This window comes from Gopherus flavomarginatus, chromosome 9 (assembly GCF_025201925.1).
Source record: "Gopherus flavomarginatus isolate rGopFla2 chromosome 9, rGopFla2.mat.asm, whole genome shotgun sequence".
In the NCBI taxonomy this organism is placed as follows: domain Eukaryota; kingdom Metazoa; phylum Chordata; order Testudines; family Testudinidae; genus Gopherus; species Gopherus flavomarginatus.
Window position 1 is genome coordinate 11272198 of NC_066625.1, and position 21883 is coordinate 11294080.

General features: G+C 45.1%; 1 protein-coding gene across 5 annotated transcripts in view; it reads left to right on the plus strand.

Annotated features, from left to right (window-relative positions):
• TTYH3 (tweety family member 3) overlaps positions 1–21883 on the plus strand; it is a 112823-nt gene that overhangs the window by 44092 nt on the left and 46848 nt on the right. For all 5 annotated transcript variants that reach the window (XR_007776119.1, XM_050966321.1, XM_050966320.1 and 2 more), the window contains exon 2: positions 19416–19585. Coding sequence is in view for 4 of the 5 variants with exons in the window: in XM_050966321.1 (XP_050822278.1) it covers positions 19416–19585 (170 nt within the window). In the remaining variant the exon portion in view is untranslated. The remainder of the gene's footprint in view (positions 1–19415; positions 19586–21883) is intronic.

Below are 21883 nucleotides of genomic sequence, written 5' to 3' on the forward strand. Positions count from 1 at the left end.
ACCTGGTAAATGTCCCTACAGTTGGGCACCCTGGAATTGGTCCACTGCCTTGCCTCCAGATTGTAACATGTCTTGTTTCAGTTTTTGTATGTCAAACCACTGGATCAGGTAACATAGCACAGTATGCCAATTCTACAAGCCCTTCTTGCACTTGAATCTGGGTATCTGGGAGAACACGATGCTTGTTGGATGTTGAAAAACTTCTGGTCTAACTCATGTTGCTGCAGTCTGGGAATCTAGAACAGAGCTGCACCTTGCTATTCTGTGATTGCTGTGCTCCCTTCCTTGGTTAGTGGAGAGAGAAATCTACATCGATAATAGTGCTGCCCAGCAGCCTGTCTTTTCAGGGGGTCAGTGCTTGAGTTCCTGCTTTACAACTGATTTTACCTAAACTGTGACTCATTTTCAGGTAGCATTCTTACAATGTCAACATTGTAAATAGGGTAATAGATCTGGCATGGCCCATTGGTGAAGAACTGATGTCTTGAGCAGCCTTTGGCATTGTTGTGAGGAAGCAGGTGGGCTGGCTGTCTTCTGTTCCCTCCTCCTCTGCAAATCCACATATTGTATTCCCAGCCTCATTTCTTGGGGAAGAAGGGAGAAGAGAAGAACAGAAGAAAAAAGGTTTATGCTGTGTGCGTGTCTAAAACAAACTACTTAAGCTGACACGATTCAACTGTTTCTGCTTTTGTGCAAAGGCGCTGCCTGCTGCAATTGTTTTTTCCCTGACCTCTGGATTGGGAAGAGATCATATTGTGATTATCCAGACTGCTGAAGCAGTAGTGGTGTCATGCTTCGCTTGTGGGCATGTAGCGGAGGAAGGATTGAGACACAAGCTCTTATGCACGCTGCCAACCTCCCACCTCATGTTGCTGTGCAGCTGTGAAATTCATCAGCCAATCAGTAGCACAGCATCGAGGCAGTACGGCCCACTGAATAACTGTCCTTAGTTTGATCAGTCTGAAGTATTTAACTTACAGTAGAACTTCAAAGATGCAAACACCAGAGCTACAGACTGACAGTGAAACTGGAAGTAACCAATCAGGCAGCAGCAGGTGGCGGGGGAGGAAGGAAGCAAATACTGTACTGTACCTGTATTGCATTTTAAAGATGGGTTCATCTGGGTGGCCTGTCCCCACCCCCACACGCAGGGTACCCACTTACGGGTAGGAGTTGAAGAGGCTGAGATTTGCAGGCAGGAGCAGCACTGGGATCTACGCTGCTTTCCTGTAAGCCATAGGTACAGTTTTTACACTTACACACAGACATCTACCCACCCCCAGTTGGGAAGAGGATGAGCTTGCCCTACCTGGAAGGGAACTGCCTCTGGAACCTGGCCCGGAGTGTGAACTGCTGGAGCCGGAGCTGCGTTTTGTTCAGAGTTTTATGAATGCTTCAGAAACCTCCATTCCCGAGGTGTCCATAACTTTGAGGTTCTGCTGTATTTGCTACCCTTTTTTTTCTCTGTGGGAGGAGGGAAGTAAGAATAATAGATCTACACAACTGAGTCCCTATACAAGCCTGAGGGAGAGACTCAATAGCAGAAAGAAGCCTTCTGCAATCAAGGCAGAAACAGTCAATCACAGTTTACTGGACAATTGCCCCACTGATGTTTGGGCTTCTTGCATCCTAGTATGATGGGACCTAGTCTCTCCTCATTCATTGCCGCCATGTGCAATCTGGTGCAGTACGAGAGCTTCTGAAAAGTTGCCAGTGTAGCCCTTAGCTGAGCAGAATTCAGAGCTCTGCTGGAGAAGGGGAATCTAGTGAAATCTGACATGAGACCTGTGCTGCCCTGGGTGTATGACTGTGTCCCAGGCATGTAGTATACACAGCTTGCCCTTGTTTTATGAAATCTGGACACCTGTATCATGTTGGCTTCTTGGAGAGTGTAGTAATCCACACCTGAACATAGCCATTATGTGAACAACATACCCTCATATATCTCAATGTCTGTACTTTGACCCGTTTAACTTTTACCCTCAGTCAGGGATATTGCAGATTATATATTCCTTATGTCATCCGATCTGAAACCAAACTTTGCATCCCTTGATAATCTGTATGTTATTCCCTGATAACTGGAGACTTCTACGCTTAAGCTCTGTACCATTCTTTTTTTGTGTTTTTTGTTTTTGTTTAAACCTCTAAATAAAATTTGAAGATTCAGGGTCCATGCAGACTATAGCACTTTACTAGAAGCATGTTTTCAAGGTAATTTTCTAATCCCCTTTCCCACTGCATGCATGCTGCTTAGTGCTTTCTCCTCCCTGATTTGCAGAGTTAATGTTGAAGTGCATTCTCCCTACAAGTTTTTGGTAGGTTCTGGTTTTTTGTTTTCTTCTTTTTGCCTCATCCCGATCTCTAGCTTCAGGTCTGCCTGGAAAAGAGTTCTGTGTTCCTATGGCTAAGGCTTCTGAAATGTACAGACAATCTCTAAGCTACTTAAGCGTAAGTGTTGTACTGCTGCCCTCCCTTTATGATATGGAATAGAAGTGGGTGGATGGGTGGGAAGAGAAAGGACCTGCTTTGTCTCTGCTTGTAAGCCTGCTGCTGTGCGCTGTTAGGTTAAAATCTGACTCTAAATGGCAGGCTAATTACCAGCTTTCTTCACCTTCCGAGCTCCAGGGAGGTTATTGGAACAGCAGTGTCCCAGTCTTCTCTTGTCTCAGCTGTGTTTTAGGAACAGTGTCTAAACATGGCTTCAGCTAAACTGCATTATGACAAAGTTTGACTGGCTGCTGTGGATGGATGTTAAAATATTTGAAACTTTTTTTTTTTTTTAATGAAATTTGGTTCCATTCACACTAGCCTTGTCAGACTGCATTGTAAACCTCTTTAGACAGTCGCTCTTCAGACACAGCTATGAGGCCAGTGTAGGTGGAGCCTCTAAATGGACACCAGGAAAACCCTTCCTGTGAAACAGATCTAGAGACTTACTGCATGTAAATTAGTTATTTTGAACCATCTATGCAGGAGCGATTCCAGTGATGGTGTTGTCCTAAGTAGGCTGGAGGCATCCTTAGAGGGGGGCTGGGTGGGTGGTTTTTTCTGGTCTACCTGTCATTTAGCCCTCGTCCAGACTAACCCGCGGCATCGGCGGGTTAAAATCGATTGCTCGGGGATCGATATATCGCGTCTAGTCTGGACGCGGTGTATCGATCCCCGAGCGCGCTTACATCGATTCCGGAACTCCATCAATCCGAACGGAGTTCCGGAATCGACGCGGAGAGCCGCGGACATCGATGGCGCCCCGTCCAGACTGGTGAGTATCTCGATTTTAGAAATTCGACTTCAGCTACGTTATTCACGTAGCTGAAGTTGCGTATCTAAAATCGATTTTAATTTCTAGTCTGGACGTGGCCTTAGATGTTTCTGGTTGCTAGTGCAGATAACACTGCAGACTAGTTAATGAATTGTTTAGTCTATTTAGTTCACTTTGGGAAGAAACTTGTTCTGTGAGATCGTCCAATATCCTGCAGGCTCCCCAGAACTCAGCGTGCCGGGCAGAGGAATTGTGCAATGGCAGGAATACACATGCCTGAAGATTTACACAAAGCTGGTAGCTATAATATTTAGGCCCATTGACATTGACTGTTTTTTAACTTCCTGGGCAGATGAGCTGTAACACAAATTAATAGTTTTGCTTTGAATGAAAGGGGATCAACTTCAACTTCACTTTTTTAAGTGATGGGACTATAGACTTCCATTCTTGGTGATTATTCTAGAAGCAGATTCTCCCTCTCTCCCCCCCCCCCACCTCCAATCCCACCCAGCCTTTTGGCACCCTGTTTACCCTGTAACTGCTCTCAAGCTGCTGTTACATAGTTTGATCTAGAAGTATATCACTTCAGTGCCTATCTATTCTTTTATGAATGATACTGAAAAACATATTGTCCTCTCTGATTATCATAACTGGACAGAAGAAGCAGAGTGACTCATCATGAATGTTGACCGCTTGCCAGAATGCTCTTCTTAGGGACATGCTGTCCGACTGCCTCTGGTTGCCAGGAAGATGTCTGGAGTTCTGTGATGCTAAGTGAAGGAAGGTGTCTCTACTTATTTAAAACTATATATATTTCCCTTTAGTGTAGCTTGCTGGAGGCCCTAGTCACTTCCAGCAATTGGGTGAGGAGCCTGCACCAGGCCTCTCAGCTGTATAGCCTGCTTTTCCTAGTCTGCTGTGCTGAGACAAAAAAGTGGTTAATGAAGTTTCCAGTCTTGTCAGTGGTGCAGAAGCACAGTCTCCAGCTGTGACTGTGGTGGGTCTTGGCTGGCTTTGATAGCTTTGATCTTGCTGCTTCCTGTATGTTACAGGCTCTAAGTAGTGAAGGGTTTTTTGTTTTGTTTGTTTCTTGATTTGAAGGCTCGTTAATGCTAAATCAGTTGCCTTTGTCTTGGAGCTCAGTGAGTAGTGTAGACATATGTCCTTTTGTGAACTGTTTTCCTCACTCTTCTTCATCCTCACTCCCTAAGGAGGAGTAGATGGGAAAAGGTTTTTCTTTCCTGCACCTAAACAAGCTTTACCTTTTTTTGTGTGGTCCTGCTTCGCCCCCTCCCCTAAATATCCCATGCCAGAAGGCAAGGAGAAAAATTCCTCCCTAGATAGATACAAATGCTTTTGAAGGGGAAGTTCTGAGGATTTGTGCCCATTTCAAGTGAAGAGTGCTGCGCTAGATTGTTAGACATAAAGGCCTGGTCTACACTACGCGTTTAAACTGATTTTAGTAGCGTTAAACCATTTTAACTCTACACCCATCCACACAACGAGGCCCTTTATATTGACATAAAGGGCTCTTTAAACTGGTTTCTGTACTCCTCCCCGACGAGAGGAGTAGCGCTGAAATCGGTGTTGCCATGTCGGATTAGGGTTAGTGTGGCCGCAAATCGACGGTATTGGCCTCTGGACGGTATCCCACAGTGCACTACTGTGACCGCTCTGGAAAGCAATCTGAACTCAGATACACTGGCCAGGTAGACAGACAGGAAAAGCCCCGCGAACTTTTGAATTTCATTTCTTGTTTGCCCAGCTTGGAGCTCTGATCAGCATGGGTGGCGATGCAGTCCCAAATCCAAAAAGAGCTCCAGCATGGACCGTACGGGAGATACTGGATCTGATCGCTGTATGGGGAGACAAATCTGTTCTATCAGAGCTCCGTTACAGAAGACGAAATGCCAAAGCATTTGAAAAAATCTCCAGGCTGTGATAGAGTCCACAGCACAGTGCTGTGTGACAAGTGAAACGGAAAGCCAAAGAATCAAATGGACGCTCATGAAGGAAGGGAGGGGGTTCCGAGGACTCCAGCTGTCCCCGCAGTCTCCAAAAAGTATTTGCATTCTTGACTGAGCTCCCAGTGCCTGTAGGGTCAAACATATTGTCCGGGGTGGTTCAGGGTATATCTCATCAATTTACCACACCCCCCGTAAAAGAAAAGGGGGGGAGAAATCATTTCTTGACCTTTTTTCAATGTCGCCCTACATCTACTGCATGCTGCTGTTAGATGGGGTGCTGCAGCACTGAACAGCAGCATCCTCTTCCTTCCCTTCCCCGGTGGCAGACGGTACAGTGCAGAAGGACTGGTAGCTGTCCTAGTCGTCGTCATCCCATGAGTGCTCCTGGCTGGCCTCAGGTGAGGTTGGCCAGGGGCTCCTGGGTAAAAATAGGAATGACTCCCGGTCATTCCCAGCAGATGGTACAGAACGGCTGGTAACTGTCCTCATAGCAACTGGGGGCTGAGCTCCATCAGCCCCCCCCCCCCCTTTCATGTTTAAAGAAAAGATTCTGTCCTGCCTGGACTATCATAGCAGCTGGAGGCTGCCTCCCCCTCATTTTATCTCGCTAAAAAGTCCAGTGTTTCTTATTCCTGCATTCTTTATTACTTCATCACACAAATGGGGGGACCCTGCAATGGTAGCCCAGGAGGGTTGAGGGAGGAGGGAAGCAACGGGTGGGGTTGTTGCAAGGGCACCCCCTAGAATGGCATGCAGCTCATCATTTTTGCGGGATCTGACACAGAGCGGCTGTGCTCTCTAGTACACTTGCCCCATATTCTAGGCAGGATTGACTCTCTCTATTTTTAGATGCAACATAAATGAGGGAATGACCCTGGGAGTCATTCCCATTTTTGTCTTTGCGCCCCTGGCTGACCTCAGCGAAGGTCATCCAGGAGCACCCATGACAGCAGCAGACAGTACAGAACAACTGATAAGTCATCTCATCTTATCAATTTACAATGGCACGGCAGATGGAACAGAATGACTGGTAACCGTCTCTGCTACCTTGCAAAGGCAAATGGATGCTGCTGTGTAGCGCTGCAGTACCGCCTCTGTCAGCGGCATCCAGTACACACAGTGACAAAAGGCAAAACGGGCTCCATGGTTGCCATGTTATGGCATTTGCCAGGGCAATCCAGGGAAAAAGGGCATGAAGTGATTGTCTGTCCTTACTTTCATGGAGGAAGGATTGAGTGACGACATTTACCCAGAATCACCTGCAACACTGTTTTTGCACCATCATGCATTGGGATCTCAACCCAGAATTCCAATGGGCAGGGGAAACTGCGGGAACTATGGGATAGCTACAGGATAGCTACCCACAGTGCAACGCTCCAGAAATCGCCGCTAGCCTCGGTACATGGACGCACACCACCGAATTATTGTGCTTAGTGTGGCTGCGTGCTCTTGACTTTATACAATCTGTTTTACAAAACCGGTTTATGTAAAATCAGAATAATCCTGTAGTGTAGATGTACCCTTAGACACTGTATATATCTGTAACAGCCTGCTACACTGTTCCTTCATGCTAGGTCACTTAAATTCCGCATAGTCTGTAGACATGGGGTCTGTATTATCCCTCCTCCCCTCTCCAGTCCTCCGAGTCATAGTTTAAAATAACCTACCATCACAGAACTATTGCTTTTTCTTTTCTGTTTTCTGTTTGAAACCTGGCATCTTCCTCCAGAGCAGCTACCCTATTAAAGTTGGCCTTAAATAGCTCATTTTAAAAGAGAGGGTCAAGTGGGCTGGTTTGCAGTGGATTTGTGTGTGTATTTCGTCTGTGGAAGGTCACCCATCTGTGGAAGGTCCCCCATAGCTAGCAGGCTGCACTAACTACACCGCCTCATATAAACTGTTTTAATGCTGTGAAAGTTCTCTGATCAAAGAGTAGGCAGCAGTGGACCTCTAGAAAATTTAGATTTAGAAACCTAAGAAGGATTAAGATGAATTTCTTCAAAATGGTTCCTCACAGCAGTATTGTGTGTCATAATTTCAGAGGTAAAAGTCTTTATAGAAATGATCTAAGGACCCCATAAACCCCATTGGCACAGCATAGAGCCTCACATTCCAGGGCACATCACATGCCCACGCTTCTCTAGCCATGGACTCTTCCTACTTCCTATCTGTCATGTGAATAAATTTGTGATGCTTCACCAGCATCTGCTCTGTGTTACTTCTGATCCCACTCTGATGGTAAGAATTAGACTTCCTAGTGTCAAGTCACAACTTCTTTAAACATACCCAGATGTTTACTGTGTTTTGCGAATAGTAACTGTTGCAGAGAGAAATGAACACCACCTTTTGATGGCATCCTTCTTCTGCTTGTGCAAACTTCTGAAAATCATCAGTCCAGAGTCAGCAGGGATCATTGTGGTGATCTAATCTGATCTCCTGGCCATAGAACATCCCCAAAGTAATTCCTGGATCATATATATTTAGAAAAACATCTGATCTTGATATAAAAATTGTAGCGATTGGAGAATCCACCATGACTCTTTGTAAATTGTTCCAGTGGTTAATTACTCTCATTGTTCAATGTGTGCCTTATTTCCAGTCTGAATTTTCAACTTTTAGCCATTGGATTGTTATTCCTTTCTGCATTAAACTGAAGAGCCTCTTGTTAAATATTTATTCCCCATGTAGATACTTAGACTGTAATGAAGTCACTCTTTAGTCCTGCCATATAAAGCATGGTTGTAGTCTGAAAAGTGGGTAAAAATAGCACTACTGTCTGGCAGATCTGCTCCCTACATGAAATTATCATCTGCTCAGTTTAGGGGGAAAATATATCTTGTTTTTTAATTCCTATTAGCCCTGCTGAACTGAGCTAGGGAAGTGAGCTGGATTCTTTTCCCCTTTGTGCGTAAGCAACAGCATTGCTACAGCTGTGCAGAATTGTTTTGAAGGCAAGGGGTGAGAGAGATCACAAAGGGTATGATTTTGTTCTGTCAAAGCTTTTTAGGGGAGGTGATGGGAAAGAAGGAAGAGCCCAGCTTGACTCTTACGTAATGAAGTGAGTTTGTAGGACTGGTAACTCGCATGTCCTCCCTCTGCCCCCGTAAACTGAAACACCATTAATGATGGCAAACTTCAAACCCCAAAATGTGATAGTGTTTTTTTTATTGCTCTTCAGAGTAGATCTGCACTTAAAAACAAAGCAAAAAAAACAAAACCTGCACAACCAAAACTCCTGTTGTGAAGACTACACAGTTTCCATCACTCTCTTCTATGGAAGCTTTTGTTCTTTTTTGTTCGTTACAGGATGAGATCTATTCAAACCACTTCCCTTTCAGCTTCTCTTAATAAGCCTCCAAATAGTGAGATACTCAATGTTGAGGAATGTTTTTGTTTTAGGTGGAGATGCCATTAGCAGAGAACAAGGTATATTGGAAGAACAGTCACTCATGTGCACATACGCTAATTAGATCTGCAAGTGCATGTGTATATTTAAGACATACACTGTGAAGTGGTTTCTTTCCTAGCAGAGCTTTTCAAACACTGCATATGGTACTGAATCCTTGAAGATACTCAAAAAGCAGCCTAATTTGTATTTAAAGGGAAACAAGTTGAGCTGTATTATCTACAGCTGTCACACTTATGGAAAAATATCATCTTCACTGATGGATTTCCGTTCGGCTAATTTTCCGTGACTGGATAAAGCTTGTTTTGTTTCTGTCCCACATAGATCTGGCTGGCTGCCCTTGCTCCTTCCTTGTTCTTTTGTGTAAGGCTGTCCTCCAGTCCTTCATATTTGACTTCAAGATAGTGACCTTCACAGGCTGTTTCCATTGGGAAAAATCCATGACTTTTTCCACCTTTGCCCACTTTGGGGAGAGCCCTCTATTAAAGGCCCCATCTATGCTGGTTCTCAGTGAATAATTTAAACTGTGTTTAAACGCAGTTCCAGCTAATGTCATCTTTTCATAATTGTGGCCACAGTGGAGGAGAACACACTGCTGTGATCCTGAACTTTGGTCTTTTGCCCTCATACTGGTAAGGGTGGGGGCCCTTTTATATACAGAGTTCCCTGGGAAAGGCATTCTGGGCTGACCAGAGGAGCAGGGATGACTGCAGTTATGGAGAGCTGCATCCATCTATCTCTACTGGATGCAAGTATGCCATAGCAGAGCTCCCTTGAAGTTATGCAGTGTGGTGCATGCTCAAGTCAGAGGGTTTCTAAGAGAATCCTATGCTCCGTGAGGACAAAAACAGACTAAGGCTATGGCTACACTTGAAACTTCAAAGCGCTGCCACGGCAGCGCTTTGAAGTGTGAGTGTGGTCGCAGCGCCAGCACTGGGAGAGAGCTCTCCCAGCTCTGCACGTACTCCACATCCTCTACGGGTGTAGCTTGCAGTGCTGGGAGCCGTGCTCCCAGCGCTGCGGCACTGATTACACTGAGGCTTTACAGCGCTGTATCGTGCAGCGCTCAGAGGGGTGTTTTTTCACACCCCTGAGCGCAAAGTTGCAGTGCTGTAAAGTGCCAGTGTAGCCATGGCCTAACTCTTTCTTCTAGCCTCCAGTAGCATCTGGACCATCCCTTAGGTATTCCTTATACCAAGTGCTACCACTTCCTTCAGACCTCAGCAGTGCCTGCTCTGTAATTGGGATGGCAGGTGATCTCCCTAATGACACTGTTCTGTGTGTAGTGACAGACAGCTAGCACTTCCAGAGGGGTGGCAGGAACAATCCTACATTGGCAGGAGGTGGAGTAGACTATTAAGACTCTGCATTTCACTTTGTCCCTTGCCCCATTATTCATGACATTGCTAACTGTTGTCACACTAGTAACCAGGAACACTAATGTCATGAGCCAAACCTACTTCAGTGAGTAGGTGGTAACAGCTCCTACACACATGGAGATTTATTAGTTATTCACTCCTGAATGACTCTCTTCTATGTGTGGAGTGCATGGGTCTAGTAGACGCTCAGAGGAGTTTACCAAATTAAGAGGTGAAGGGCTGAATCAGTGGCTAGCTCAAAATGAAATTCCATATGTATCTGGATGTGTGTATGAGAGAGAGAGAGAGAGAGAGCGCGCGAGAGAGCATGTTGGTGGAGCAAGCTAAAGCATTGATTTCTTACATCTGGAGTTTTGGCTTCAAATTCTGGCTTTGGTACAGAGCTAGTTCTATGAATGTGCAGACACTGAATGTGTGTGGTACCGCGTCCCCCCCACCCCCCTTTCCTCCAGTGACCCAAGGGCTGGGACTGGAACTGGTAGAAATTGGGGTGCCTCTTTTTTTTTTAATTCCATTTAAATGTTTAGAATGAAGAGACTTACAGGAAGGGGGTTGGTTGGTGGAGCAGGAGAGGAATGGGATTAAGACACTGACTCCACCCAGAAGTAACTTTTCCTTCCTTTAAGACCACTAGTGTTTGGATCATGTGCTTGGGTAAAAATGACTTGGTACATTTCTAGTGCTTTATGTGCACAACAGGCAGCTTGGCACCACTGAGTCTTGCCATTGAGACATGCAGGCTTGGAATAGCAGAACTGATCTCCATAAGCAGAGCTGTGTTTGTGGGGGAAGTGTTGGCAGTGGAGCTTGCACTACCTGGCTGAAGCCTAGTGCTTTTTTGTCTCTGACTTGTATGGACGCTAATACTTTTTCTTTTAACTGGACTAACTGTAATGCTGTCCTTGTTGTGGGTCTCCCCTGAGTGTACCCCATAGGTAGCAGGCCTCAGTCTCTCAACTTGCCCACCCTTACACAAAGACTTGGGTTACAGCCCCCTGTGTACCAACCCTGACTTTCAGCAGGTCCAGTTGGCATTTTAGGCCTTGTGGTTGACTTTTTTCCCTGGGAGTTGAGACTAGTGGTTAATAGTCAGGCACCACAAAGCTGCTTCTCACAGTGTTAATATTAACAGCAGGAATACAGCTTTCAGAGATGTGGGTTAAAGGTAACACAGAGACCTAACCAGGTGGCTCTTAGCTGCTCCTGGGCTAGATGCCTAGGCCTGCTTAGAGAGAACCTGCCTGCTCTCAGCTCCTATATCTCCCAGTCTGTGTCCGCTTGTGAACTCTTTCACTGACACCTTGGGCAATCTCCCCTACTCACCAAAATTTCCTCCTTCTCTAAAGCCTTTGAAGTTTTCTAAGGGCTTGTCTACACTTACAGCACTGCAGTGGCACAGCTGCACCACTGCAGCGCTTGGTGAAGATGCTACCTATGCTGATGGGAGAGATCTCCCATCAGTGTAGTTACTCCACCTCCCTGAGAAGTGATAACACCTATGTCGATGTGAATAGCCTGTCTGTCAGCATAGTGCTGTCTACTACACCTGGAGTTAGGTCAGTATAACTACAACACTCAGCGGTGTGGGAAATCTAAAAGCTGAGCGATATACCAACATAACCTTGGTCTATGCTACCAACTTAAGAGTTTAATGCTCCCTTTGATTGCTCTTCTCAGCATGTCACCTGGTCTGGGCCTGTGAAGTCTCTTTTCTCGTGGCTATAAAGGGTATTTGCATTTTGCAGGGGTGTTCTTTATCTGGGCCATTGTTTCACCTGTTCTTGGTTTGTTTACCTGTCCTTCTTGATCTGACTCCATAGCAAGTAACTCCTCATAAACAACCACACAGGAACCTGTACCATATTAATAAACACACCTTTCCTGGTTTATCAACTGCTTTCCAGTTTCTAGTTTGCTGGCAAACTACTTAGTGCGGAGGTTTTGGTTTTAACTTTTCAACAAAGTAGAACTGTCTGTCTAAGGAGGTAAAATTTCAAATGGAGGAACTCATTGTGGACCAGGAATAGATGTGCTAATCCATTGTGTATTTGCATTGTCACAAATGGTATAAACCTGTAGTAGTTGAAGTATGGAACTATGAACTATACACACTAGTGATGGAAGAGACCCTTTGGGTCCTCTAGGCTATCCCCTTGCCAGTGGAAAGTCCCTTTATCTTAAGTATTGCAGATAGCTGCAGGTTGTCTCCAAACCATGTTACCAATCTGGTCTGATCTGTACCATAGGGAATATGGGAAAGGGGTAGCTTCTGAAGGTGAAGGCCCATTCCCCTGACTATTTTTATCCCAAGCCTGCAAAAGCGGAATACAAACAACTGCTTTAACTGATGCATCTGTTTTGTTAGATTCCTGGAAGGGAATTTGCAAAAGCCTCAGAAAGGAAATCCACTTTTTCAGCGAGAATGCTCATTTGATAAGCTGCCAGTTCTGAGCTAAGCCTCATTTAATAAAGATTTTAGTCTATGGGGACCTGTCAGTAGAAGCTGAATTTGGAGAGAGTCTTATTCTTTCCGTAGCGTGTGGAGGCTTTCAGCCATCGTTACAGAGAAACTGGATTAGAGTAACCAATTTAGAGGGACCCCTCCCCTTACAGTAAGGGAGTGTTTCCTTGCTGTAAAATGGAGATTAGAGTGTGTGGTAACAACTGAGGGAAAGAATGGGTTATACTTTAATTTTAACCCATTGGAACACCAGTATTCCGTTGCTGATTAGTATGGCTTGGGTTTGAATTTGCAGTTAGAGAAACTACGAGCTTCATGCTAAATTAATCCTTTGTACTGGGTGGTTTGGGTTCTTATTAGCTAACATTTTGTTTTGTATTGGGGGCCACTGGAATGAATTCTAGACCTTGCCCCCATGTGACCTGCGGTAATTAAGGGGTCCAACCTTACCTGCATCACCCTTTGTTGCAGTCCTGGCGTTCTACAAAGATCTGGCAAGACCTCTGACTAGTCAATTTCTGGAGCCCACATACCTTTAAGCGGCAGCAGTTTGTCTCATGTACACTGGCCAAACTGGAATACAAGCCTCCAGTGCTGATTTGTATTCATTGTAAAATGGGAGCCAGAGGGGCAGGGGGAAGGGCAGTGATGGATGCTTAGTCAAACTCTAACTGCAGTCTCAGGGTTTATCTATGTGCAGACACTCAGGAAAATTAATCTGAATTAATGAAAGCTGCACACTTAGAACAGACTAATTACAATACGTTAAACTTACTAAAGTGAATTAAGATAAACTATCGCATGGTCTGGGGAAGAGCTGGAAGGTCAGCTACTTCCTTCACATTACCAGCTTGAAGAAACTGTCAGCATTGAAAGGCGATGAGCAGTGTTTGCAGTGGATAGGAGAAATGGGACTCCCTCCTGGCCTTCTTAATGAGCGAGGTGTGCTGGCCCTCTTTGTACCAGAGGCAAAGGTGGAGGAAATAGCTCCGGGGCTACTTTATATCCTCAGGATATCGTGTCTCCCACCCCCCACACTCCTTACTGGTATCACTCACTGGAATAAATAGATATGAGTGCTCTATTGGCAGTGGACCAGTTCGCTTCATTTGTTCTTCTGGATGAGCATCTTTGTCTTCCCACACTCCTTTAACCGCCCCGCTTTTATTTTATATCTCAAGTTGCTGTGTGTAAATCCAGAAGGAACATTAGTCATAGATTGCAGGGAAAGCTTGCTTCTGGCAAAGGCTAATTATAAAGTAAACTATAAATAGTTCAGTCCAGCAGTGATTAAACTAACTGTACTGTTGGGATCCTCTCAAACTGTAGACAGTTAGTTTAAAATCCATAACTGTCCACTGGACTGAAATAGTTGAATTTTAAGCAGAAGCAATTTTTTAGCTCATTGGTGGAAGATGCAACACAAGTATATTGCAGCCAAATTCTTATCACTGCACCTAACTCAGAAAGTTTGCTCCTTGAGATCTTGTCTCTGTAGTTTAGTCTGGACCAAATGTCACTGTAGACTGGATAGCATCTCACTAGCAGTTGTTACACTTCATCCACTACTGTAATGCAGGTGAAGTGTTCCTGAAGTGTAAAGTAAGTGGGTGGTTTTGGTGTGGGCCTTATGAAAAGTCCAATATGCAAATCAAATGCATCTCTCTTGGTCTGATGTTGAGGCCGTATAACTAGCACTATAATTTACTGTGGTGGTGAAAATGACTGACTGGCTCACTCATGGATCAATAGGTTGTGATGAGGGAAAGTTAGCTCTTCCAGTAAGTACTTTATGCTGTTGCTTTTCAAGGATACGTGAAGGCTTTTTAGTGTCCTGCTTCAGAAGATTTTAATGAAGCTCCATTCTTTACTAAAATAGTGGTGTATCCCCCAGGAGATTATTTTAATCTGTTTACTGGCAACAGCTGGCTGCTGTGCCAGTGAATAGAACTGGCACCAGAAAATGGGGGAAATCTGAAGTTAATGTAGCCTAATAGGACTTGAAATAAAAAATTTTGTGCCCAAAACCAGCCTTCCAGACCTCTTCCTGCTGTCTGCAGCAGCAGTCTTTGAACAGGTTTTGGTTGCTCAGTAAAAATGTGTGGTATTTTTAAGCAAATAAAATCCTGCCCTATACTGTTATAAAATCAAAAGTGGGGAACCCATAGCTGCAAACTAAATGGAAGTGTTAACCCTTGCACCTGCGTCATCCTATCCCCTGCTACAAAACCTTTCAGAGGGAAGGATCTCTTGATTTCAATATACTCTGTCTGTCCCTAAAACGAGCACTGGACTGGCTTTGATGGACTAGATGGGGAGCTCTTCTTTTCCAGACCACAAGTTTAAGTTCTGATTTGAGGAGTAGTGACTGAAAGTTACCATGTTGAAGCTGTTTAGTGGCCCAGGTGAGGGCTTCTCAAGCTCTCTTACAGGTAGGATCATCTTACTTTCTGTCCTATTACCTTGTAGACCTCTTGTCCATATGCTATTACACAAATCACTTCCCCTCCCATGCATGATGGTCAGATGTCTTTGCGGCTGTCCTAATAGCAACTTCTCCATGTAAGAAATTGCTGTTAAAGTATTTTGTGTAGCAGCTAGAAAAAAGGAGAACCAAAAACACTTGACCAGCTATCTCTCTGTCTCTCTCATGGATCACAGTTGGGGAACCACTGGCCTCAGTACAATGAGTTGCTGGTTTCGGCTCTTTCCAAAGGATAGGAGTGCACATCAATAAAACCAGTTACTCTTGGCACTAATTTCCTCTCTTTTCCCCCCCCCCCCCCCGCGCCCATTGATGTGATCTTAGTAGAGGTCAAGAAGTGCAGCATTCTGGAAACTAAACTACCCTCTCCCTTCACAGTAATGGTCCCTTCAACTAGAATTAAGCACATGGTAGGATCATGTGGATGATCTTGCAAGTGCCCAGATAGTGCTAACCATCCGCTGAATGAATGGTGGCAATCTGTTGCCCCTGGTACCCTCTCTTGCTCTGGGACTTCTCCCTTTCTTGGCATTGGGATCTGGATACTTGTTGCTCCTGTTTATTTTGTTAATAGTACTCTCGACACCAGGAATCTGTCTGACCTGTCCTAGAGTCAGGCAAGTCTTTAAATAGCACAAAGCCTATGGTACTGTCTGCTCCAGCCTCAAAGGATGGCAGTTCCAGAGTATTGAATCTCTCTGAAACCAGTTTCATTTGGTTGTTTCTATCCCTAGCAGTGCTGCACAATCACTGCTTCCATATGCACTGCTGCTGTTTTTATTTTGAAAGGTTGCTGCTATAGTGTAGCTACAGCTGCCAGTCTGTCTGATACTACTTGGATTTACGCTCGCATTCAAGGACTGCTCAATTTTTGGCTTCTGCCAGTAGTGTCGCTACAGTGGTAAAATGTTGCCCCTTCAGGCTTTCTCCAGATAAATATGGGTCCTGCATCATTTACGATAATGGTTCTGATAGCTTGAGGAATCTGTGCTCTTCACGGTGAAAAGCCAAGTGCATGATTTTAAATTTACTCAGAAGAATGTGGCCTTGAATAACAGAGTCACTTTATCCTGCAACACTAAATCTGGGACTAAGCATTTTATCCAGTTTAATCCTGGCAAGCAAGCACTGACTTGTCTTGAGTTGAAGCTAGTCTTTCACTGCAGGGATGCCCAGGGCGAAGTGGGGCAATTTGCCCCACAAGAATATAGTATTCTGTAGTATTGCAACTTTTTTTTATGGAAGGGGGCCCCCAAAGTTGCTTTGTCCCAGACCCCCGAATCCTTTGGGCAGCCCTGTTTCACTTCCATCCTGTCTCTGGGTCCTAAATTGTTTTGTTGGAAGGATTAGCAACTCCAGTCTTACATGATTTTATTTTTTTTATGCTGTATGTCCATTAGCTGAAAACAAACACTTTTTCTCTCTGACATGAACACACAGAACCTTGGCATGCTCCCAGGCCCATTCAGCTGAATATTTACAGTGAAACAAATTAAAACTTCACTTCACAGTCCTGACTCTTTTGATTGGTTCTTGTCGCATCCAATCTTTGTTATGGGGGAGGATGTCATCTCTTCATGCTGAGCTGCAGCATGAAACCTTCACCGCTGAAGAAAGACTATGGTGTGTTAAAGGGATGGATTATTAGTGAGGCTCCTGTTTCGGGCAGTAATGATTCTCTGAGCATATCCATTGAAGGGGGAATTTTTTTGTTTTCTTGTGCAGTTTGCCTGGGACCGTACCTCAGGTGTTGTAAAGGAATCTCAGTATGGCAGGTGCATTTAGTTGAGTACTGTATGCTGGTAGATGGCAGGCCTTGGGAAGTGGGAATACAGTTGTCCTTTTGAAGACCCCTCTCTGTTCAGAAACTCTTAACAGCACACCCACCATGTGGTATGATCTAGTGAAGGGAATAGAACTCTCCCTTCTGTCCTCTCCGCCCCTATTTTGTTAGATTCAGCTATGTGTGTGATTCTTGGTATGCTCTATATACCTTTCTGTGCTGTCTTGTTAGGTACGCATTAATCACCTGTAGTTATTTTTCTTCTGGCAAAAGCTGTGGATTTATTGTCAAAGCCCTTGATGATTATACTATGCTGCCGTATGGGCTACTTGCAATCCAACAGGCAGGCTGTAAACTGACGCAAATCTCATGATGTATGGTTGACAAGTACCAAGTTGTGCCAACACTGACACAAGCTTGAGTGGAAGTACAGTGAACTGTGCAGCTTGCAAGACTTCCCAGGACACTAATGTAGCTGGGGGTAGCTATAAAACAAAGGGGGTGGGAAGGAAAATACAAATCTATAAATCCTCCCTGATTTTACCTTGGCATTTCGTCCATGGTATAACATCCCTTGGTTAAATCCACGTTTCATGTAACTGCAGCATTCCTCAGCTCAGTTGTCTGACCAGGTAGGAGTTGTGGGTGGGTGGGTGGTTGTTTTTTTTTTGTTTTTTTTTTTTTAAATAGAAAACAACCACAAATCTTTTTTTGTAATATAGTGTGGGATTGTAGTGAGAGAGGAGGGGAGGTGGGAGAGAGAGTGATTTAAAAATCCTTTGTTTTGCCCATGCTGGTACAGATCTGTATCTAAACTGCAGTCTACTAGGACTATTGGGTCAGCACTAAATCCTTGGGCTCCATTCCAGATATTAAAGCCATTCCTAAATTTTATTTGCTTTCTGGTTAGAATTTGGATGTTGACAACTATTAAATGCAATCAGCTGAAGAATCTTTTATTACATTAATGTGGAAAAGTGTGGATTTGATGTTAGAATGTTCTGAATGGAGCATTTGTTTTTTGTTACTGAATCTAGTTTCACTGAGATTCTGGTGAGAAATTTGGAGTTAACACTGCACTCGTGTTTCTGATTGGGTATTGTTGAAGGATACACAGACGTGAATTGAAGCAGACCCATAAACAAGTTCTGATTTGTGAGCATTTCAAATGTATTGTATATTCCCACATCTCCATTGCTATTATCTAGATAATTTGTTTTTTGTCTCTGTACAGTATGTGGGACCATACAGGCCCAGCTTGAGCCTCCAAGATACTGCTGCACTGAGGATTGATTTTTAACAGCAGAGACTCAAGTGTGGATAATAAATTCCACCCTCGGTTTCAAACCCACTTCTGCACTTGGATTTCTAGTCTTAGTGTTGCTCTACCACAGGGGTCGGCAACCTGCGACACGCAAGCCAATTTTGAGCAGCATGCAGCTGCCTGCCGCAGTCCCGGCCCCCAGCCTAACTCAGCCCTCCTGCCCACTGCTCTCCCCTGCGGGGACAGGAGGCAGAAGATTGGTCCTGCGGCAGCCAAGCTTCCCCCTCCCCCACTTCTTCCCCCAGCGTGGTGCTTTCCTGCCCTGCCCCCTCTCCTTCCCTGTGCCAATCAGCTGATGGCCGTAGCAAGGGGGAGGGGGAAGAGCAGCAGCATGCGCACAGCTCGGTAGAGGATGCAGAGAGATAGGGACGGAGCTTTGGGGAAGGGGGTGGAACAGGGCATATCCCTTCTGGCCCGCTGCCTGGGAGCACCCTACGAGCTGAGCATCCCAGCCCTCTGCCCTGACCCTCCCCCCTCTCTCTCTCTCTCTCTCTCTCTCTCTCTGTCTCAGCCTTCTGTCCTGCACCCCCATTCCTCCAACCCTGAACCCCCCACCCCAACACACACTCAGCCTTCTGCCCTGAACCCCCTCCTCCAGCCCTATTCACTGACCCCTGAACCCCCCCCACGGTCTGGGGTCCCAGTCACAGGCCCTGATCAGCCCGCTGCTGGCCTAGGTGAACAACCCCAGGCTGGCAGTGAGCTGAGCAGGCTGGTGGCGTAAGATCAGCGTTTTAATTTAATTTTAAATGATGCTTCTTAAACACTTTGAAAACCATGTTTACTTTTACATACAATAGTTTAGTTATATAGTATAGACTTATAGAAAGACCTTCTAAAAAGTTAAAATGTATTACCAGCACGCGAAACCTTAAATTAGAGGGAATAAATGAACACTCGGCACACAACTTCTGAAAGATTGCTGACCCCTGCTTTACCATTCATTTTGGAGGGAATATTTTATTTGTGAAGATTTGAGACCTGCAGAAATAGAAACAAACTCGTATACTTGTAGCTGTACAGTTCGACCAGCTGCCCCAGTACTGATATCTGCTCTGGATTGAAGGCCAAATCTTGACTCATTCATGTGACTTGCAGACTTAGGAGGACAATAGTACATTCATTATTTGTGACTTATATTCACAAGTGGATGTGTGGAGTATCTGTTTAATGAATCAGCTTAGTTTAATAAAGTCTTGTGTCCAGGAGAGGAGTCTGACCCATTCCATGAGTGCAAAATCCCTGGGACTCAGATCTGTGTCTGCCATGTGTTTATGCTATAGAGGTGCCTATGATGTAACTTATTTATCATTATTATTTATTATTTATTTTATTTTGTCTTCCTCAGGCTTTGTTGCTGCTTGGTGGTGTTGCCCTGTCCTGCCTTGCTCTGGATCTCCTCTTCCTCCTGTTCTACTCATTCTGGCTGTGCTGCCGCCATCGAAAAAGTGAAGAGCACTTAAATGCAGATTGCTGCTGCACTGCTTGGTGTGTTATCATAGCGACCCTTGTCTGCAGGTAAGTTTTTTTTACATTTCGTCGGTAGGGTAAATTAACGTCACCTATTTTGTCACCACTGCTTCCTCCACTGTATCCCTCCCACACCATACGTATGCTGAGCATCAGCTACCGATGCAGTGACTCAATATATTGGATACAGGGTATTGTTGGAAACAGCCTCCTCTCTTTTAGTGTGCTCCTAACTTTAAAATCCAGCATAGACCTTTTCTGATTGATATTCCACACCTTACTGCATAATGGTTTGAGTCATATGATGACTATAAAGTGCCATAACAGCAGCAGGGTATTTGCCATTTACTAGCAGTTAAACAGGGACCTTGTCCTGAGAGGCTTATCACCTAATTAAGATGGATGCAGGCTTAGTCAGGAATTTTACATTGGAAGCAGGTTTCCCTAAGAAAATAACAAATAGGTAGGTGGATTTAGCGGTAAAAAAGCATGGCTCCTCCTCTTGGAGTTTGGAATACTGACTACTTCCTATGTAAATAGTATCCAGTGCTTGCAATCCTGATTGCTCCATTTTTATCCCTTCGGTAAGACTGCTGCACTGCTTTAAGGATCACTAGTGATGTTGCTAGTGTCAGCCACTAATGTTTTAATGCCAGAAACATTCGGGGGAGGTGGGGGAGACTGGTAGCATGTGGATAATGGGGAAAGAGAATACAGTCCTATTGGATTCTGCTTTTGGGTTGCTGCAGACCAGGAACCCTGCCTTCCAAAAACTTAGTGGCAGGAGTTAGGAAATAGAAAACTCAGTTAAACAATTTCTGAAACCAACCCGGAGCTTAATTTGGACAGTGTGGCAAAAACAATACGCTGCAGCCTGTGAACTGTGAGTAAGTACCTCTGCATATAGATCAGTCCCTGCTGTTTCTTGACAGCACCTGGGCCAATCAGTGTCTCCAGTGTCCATAGTGCATACTCCCAAAACTAGTCCTGCTGTGGAGGTGATCTCCTAGGTGTGGTCATGGTGATTTATGTTTAGAAATATCATGCAATTCTACAGTAGTAGATTACCATGCATCATCCTTGTTTCTAAGGGTATGTCTACATCTACAATTTTGCAGCGCTGGTTGTTACAGCTGTATTAGTACAGCTGTATAGGGCCAGCGCTGCAGAGTGGCCACACTTACAGCAACCAGCGCTGCAAGTGGTGTTAGATGTGGCCACACTGCAGCGCTGTTGGGCGGCTTCAAGGGGGGTTCGGGGAACGCGAGAGCAAACCGGGGAAGGAGACCAGCTTCGCCGCGGTTTGCTCTCGCGTTCCCCGAACCCCCCTGCAAACCGCAGGGAAGGAGACCTGCTTGCACGGGGGTTCGGGGAACGCGAGAGCAAACCGGGGAAGCAGACCAGCTTGATTACCAGAGGCTTCCTCAGGTATGCTGGGATACCTGCTTATTCCACGGAGGTCAAGAAAAGCGCTGGTAAGTGTCTACACTTGATTACCAGCGCTGGATCACCAGCGCCGGATCCTCTACACCCGAGACAAAACGGGAGTACGGCCAGCGCTGCAAACAGGGAGTTGCAGCGCTGGTGATGCCCTGCAGATGTGTACACCTCCTAAGTTGCAGCGCTGTAACCCCCTCACCAGCGCTGAAACTTTGTGATGTAGACAAGCCCTAACTCTTAAAGTATTCTGAGAATACTTGGGAGAAGATCATGCATTCCTTGACCATGCAAACTACTGTGTCAGTCAGATCAGGCCTTAATTTTCACTTGCGCTGTTCTGAACACGCTGATCAGGTGCAGTTCTAGTGAATCAGCACTGTAAACAGCTAGAAGCCTGGGAGAATCATTACGGGGCTTTTGCTTTGGTTTATAGTTCTCCTCCTCCTTCCAGTGTTTGAACTTGCAGGGAATTCTTCACTGCTGAGGAAAGCAAAGGGAGAGAAATGAGGAGGGGATTGTCTTTTTTTTTTCTTCCCCCTCTTTCTCCTCACCTGGTGAGTAGGTGGCTGGTTGGACTGCAGCATTCAGGTTTGCATGGTGGCGGGGCTGTATTCTGTGGATAAGGGGTTTTGTTGCCTGAGGAGAGATTAGCTTGTACTCTGTGCATGTGAACATTTACTCTTTCCAGGCACAGGGCAAAGAGAATAGAAACTCTCTAAAGTGTTGGAGCAAACACAGTGAAGCAGAGCAGTGCATTCTGTTGTGAGCATAGAAAACTGGAGATGGATTCACCTTTAAAGGCTGAGATTTGCAATGTTTGAGAAGGGCTGACATCTTGTCACACAGTGGCTTCTATTCAGAGAGTAACTCTGCCTTTCTAGGCGATTGGGGTGACGGGCATGAGTG